This window comes from Hordeum vulgare, chromosome 3H (assembly GCF_904849725.1).
Source record: "Hordeum vulgare subsp. vulgare chromosome 3H, MorexV3_pseudomolecules_assembly, whole genome shotgun sequence".
NCBI classification, from domain to species: Eukaryota; Viridiplantae; Streptophyta; class Magnoliopsida; order Poales; family Poaceae; genus Hordeum; species Hordeum vulgare.
In genome coordinates this window covers 619591704-619595522 of record NC_058520.1, presented here as the reverse complement: position 1 = coordinate 619595522, position 3819 = coordinate 619591704, and the positions used below count along the sequence as shown (strand labels likewise).

The 3819-nt window shown below is 38.5% G+C and overlaps 1 protein-coding gene across 1 annotated transcript; it reads left to right on the top strand.

Moving 5' to 3' along the window:
• Positions 1-572: 572 nt before the first annotated feature.
• Positions 573-2118, top strand: LOC123441225 (23 kDa jasmonate-induced protein). The gene is made up of 3 exons (XM_045117715.1): positions 573-805; positions 947-1223; positions 1734-2118. Exons 1-3 carry the CDS (start codon positions 636-638, stop codon positions 1917-1919), a joined length of 633 nt encoding a protein of 210 aa, XP_044973650.1. The 5' UTR covers positions 573-635; the 3' UTR covers positions 1920-2118.
• The last annotated feature ends 1701 nt before the right edge of the window (positions 2119-3819 follow it).

Genomic DNA, 3819 nt, shown 5'->3' with positions numbered 1-3819 from the left:
GACGAGAACCGGACGGTGCTTGCATTTGTGCTGAGTGACCACCCAATCTGCCACGAGCAGGGACTGATGCCGCGGTCGGGGCGTTTTTATTTCTGGGATGTTTTGATGCGTAAAATCTAATTTGGAAATGAAAAATCAATATCTGCCTTGTTTTAAGGGATTAAGTTGATTCGGACTTTCGGAGTGAAAAATCATGAGGCGTTTTGTCCTCTACTTTCATGATAAATTCCGGTGGGGAAATCTCCCCTCCCGTTGACTGAATTTTTCTTATGGAGATTCAAAATTTATTATTGGTTTTTGAGTGGTTTCGAATTTAAAAGTATAACGATTTATAACCATTTGGTTTGTTTTGACAAGATGGAAAGGCCACATTCTGTTTCAGAAAGCACAAGGATAAGGTGAAGACACAGTCCCTCAGCTTGCAGTACTCCTCGTTCTTCATGTGCTTGATGGGGTGCAATGGATTGAGTACGTGCTTCATGTGCAGATGGCGGTGGGAGGTGGACCAAGTTTCCGGGAACTTGCCCCACAGCGTGTATCTATCTATAAATACACGCAGAACAAGCCATGAATTCTCACTGCATGCGAAGCGAACTAGCTAGTACACCTATATATCACAGTGTGTGTGCAAAACAATGGCCTCTGGAGTGTTTGGTACCCCCATTTCAGCGCAGACGGTGATAGCCACTGGAGAGTATAAGGAACCCATTACCCAAAAAGATGTTGCAGACTATGCCATGAAGATGATCAACGCCGGTGGTAAGGATGTTAACGCGCAAAAGTTCGTCGACAACCTCAAGGAGAGGTATGTTTCTGTGTACATGCATGGTTTATTATTATATGCAGTGCTTAATTATTTCTGCTTCTTCTTGCAATATGTAAAAACCTTATATATGAGGAAACAAGATCCTAACTGAAGTAAAATTTGGGTCCAACTTTTGGCTAGGTACGGTAACGGAATAGCTGTAAAATGCCTCCTCTACAATGCCACTGGTGCCACTTTGAACTTTGCTAAGTACAACGATTGGCACGGCCATATCTATGATACACCCTACCCATCAGATATTCAGAATGGGCAATGGGGTGCATTCCTCCACGTCCACCCAAGTGGAGCTGCCGCTGGTTCAGCTGGTGCCGTTGTGTATCGTAGCAAGATCCCCTCCAGCAGCAGCTCCTGCGATTGGTTGTTCTCTTGGACCGTCCCCTACATTGGTGGCAACGGGGTAAATACTTCCTCTACTTATCTCAAAATGTTGTATCTTACCTTTTTCTCTTCGTTCATGCTCCGAATTAGTTATTAGCTAGTATGAGTTACAATCTTGTTTCATGTTATATCTAATCAAAAGTAAAAGGTGAAATTACTTGGCAAGTGATGCATTTATCAAGCTTCAAACGGTCATCCTCTCAATTGAAAAGATAATCTTGTTTGATTTCTCTATGTAAGTACATAAGAAAATTCATATTCCTATATAATTTTATGGAAAACATAATTATTTAAAATTTGAATTCACATGCATGCCCATATACAATGTGAATTTTATTTAGGGACAGGGGCATATGTACGTATTCACAGCACAATTCTTTTGAACAAAACTCGTACAATTAAATAAACCCAGCTAAACTAAATTCAAATGAATTTACTTATATTAGTATAATTTTTCAACTAAAGAAACATGCCTTATATCCCAAACTCTACTATAGTGCATATTCTAACATTAATTATACGTATCCAGGTGTACACTGAAATCCGCGAGGAAGGGCACTACCCAAGTGTGGGAAGCTGGGATTATATCTACAATGTGAAGCTGAAAAATTCAAGTGTCACCTCTATTGATAGCAACTATGGATACGTTTCCAAGGCTGACATCGGTGAAGGCACTACCATGAACGCACGTGGAGTTTTCGAGTTTCCCTACTAGATCTCGTTGCAAGCAGCGAGTTGTTATTGTGGTCTTCAAGTCTTGTGTGGCGTCCATGTACGCTTGTGTTGTTTTTTTCTTTACTGTCTTTATGGTGCATTTTTATAGATCTGATGATCCACGAATAAGCGAAGGAAGATGGGGACCAAAGAGATGTACCGTGTAATTGTATTTTATTTTATATGTCGTTGTGTATCAAGTTGTCCTTCTTTTGTATCGGTTACCTTTTTACTTAATAATTAAAGATATAAAGCACTCTTGTGAGCGTATTTTCTGAAAAATTAAGTTAAATAAAAACAAAAATAATTATATCTATGCCAGAATAAAACATCATACGGAAAATCAAAACGGCAATCACTTGTGCACTACAAGAAATATGGTCGACGATGACTCTCCTTTTTGGTCATTGAATCGTCATTATTTTTAATTTATGACCTTCTTATGATCAAAATGAGGAGGTCAACAGTTGGCCGTCAAGAACGAACAAACTTGACCTTTCTAAAGTTTTGGTCACTGTTTTCATGACCAAAACAATTAGGTCATGGCCAAAATTTTGGTCATTACCCATGTGCCTCATCCATGTAGGATCTGACATGGCTAAGCTCATGTGGCATCATCCACGTGGCAAACATATGACATGGCAGAAATAGTGACATGTACAACACGTCAGATATGACATGGCATGGGTTGGGATGCATTAAAATAAATATAAATTTTTACAAGCCCAATCAGCCAAGCCCAAAAAGTGTGGCCTATAAAAATATTGCATTTTGTTGGGACACATGTTATATGCAATACATTATTTCCACAACATTATTCTGATCCATCTACTATACCAACATTATGTGATGTGCACAACACATTCAGCTACTGTACCAACTTTCATTCCTCAATGTAAAATTACACAAATAAATTCCAAACTAAAATTGCACATCCCAGACAAATGGTATTACACAAAACATATCCTATTCAGCACTAAAAGAAGAAAGTGACATCATATAACGACAGTGTGGCTCCATTGTCTTCCTCTTCTAGAATATTGAGACATCCTGGCACTGAAAGGGACAACACATGAGAGGCAAATTAAACATAACATGAAATATGAAAAAATGCAACAAGCGGAGCAGACTCCAAACAACATATAAGCAAGTCATGGATGCAAGAAGTGATCATTTTAGGGGCATTAATGTGCATAAACCAAAGTAGGTTTCTTCCGTAAATCAGGTTCCGAGTATTAAATACTGGTAAGATCAAATTCATATCAAGCTGATGTGTTATGTGTGTTGATTCCATCTTCCGCATCCAGCTAACTATTGCATCAGAAGAAAAAGAAGAACGTGTTGGCATCATGACTATAGTTCAATCCCGGTATAACAAACTAGGGCAACAGTTGCATACAACTAATAAAGGGCTTGTCAGATTACTTAAATTTGTAGCATTAATAGGTGCCCAAAGCTTATATGCAAGGAGACTAAGCAAAAAACAAAATCTTCTCCTATTTTGACGGATATCGGTCACAAGAGAGAAAATGGAGGATTACCAGGTTGGATGAGTGCACATGTGAACATGCAATACTTGTCGTCGCATCCGGAAAGCTCATAGTTGATGTGCTCCTAGATCTAAATCGCCCTCCCTACACACACAACCAGAGATCCTTACTCTGCTGACAAAGAATACAGGGTAAATAAAATGGTGTGGTTTATCCCTATAAAAGAATAAAACATTCACTATTTTGAAATAATTAGCTACATGCACAGTACATAAATCATACATCCGCATATGTGGTATTTACATCATACATCCACATGCGTTGTATTTTTCGTAACGATGTTTCATACTTTGCACAAACAGCAAAAAGTCAACAAAGATGCAATATAAATCAGGTTTTATCAAACTAGTA

Bases quoted from the DNA above. Each gene is read 5' to 3' on its own strand.
- LOC123441225 (XM_045117715.1), top strand. From the start codon at position 636: ATGGCCTCTGGAGTGTTTGGTACCCCCATTTCAGCGCAGACGGTGATA. The intron at 806-946 runs GTATGTTTCTGT...ACTTTTGGCTAG, and splicing joins GTCGACAACCTCAAGGAGAG to GTACGGTAACGGAATAGCTG. The intron at 1,224-1,733 runs GTAAATACTTCC...ATACGTATCCAG, and splicing joins CCTACATTGGTGGCAACGGG to GTGTACACTGAAATCCGCGA.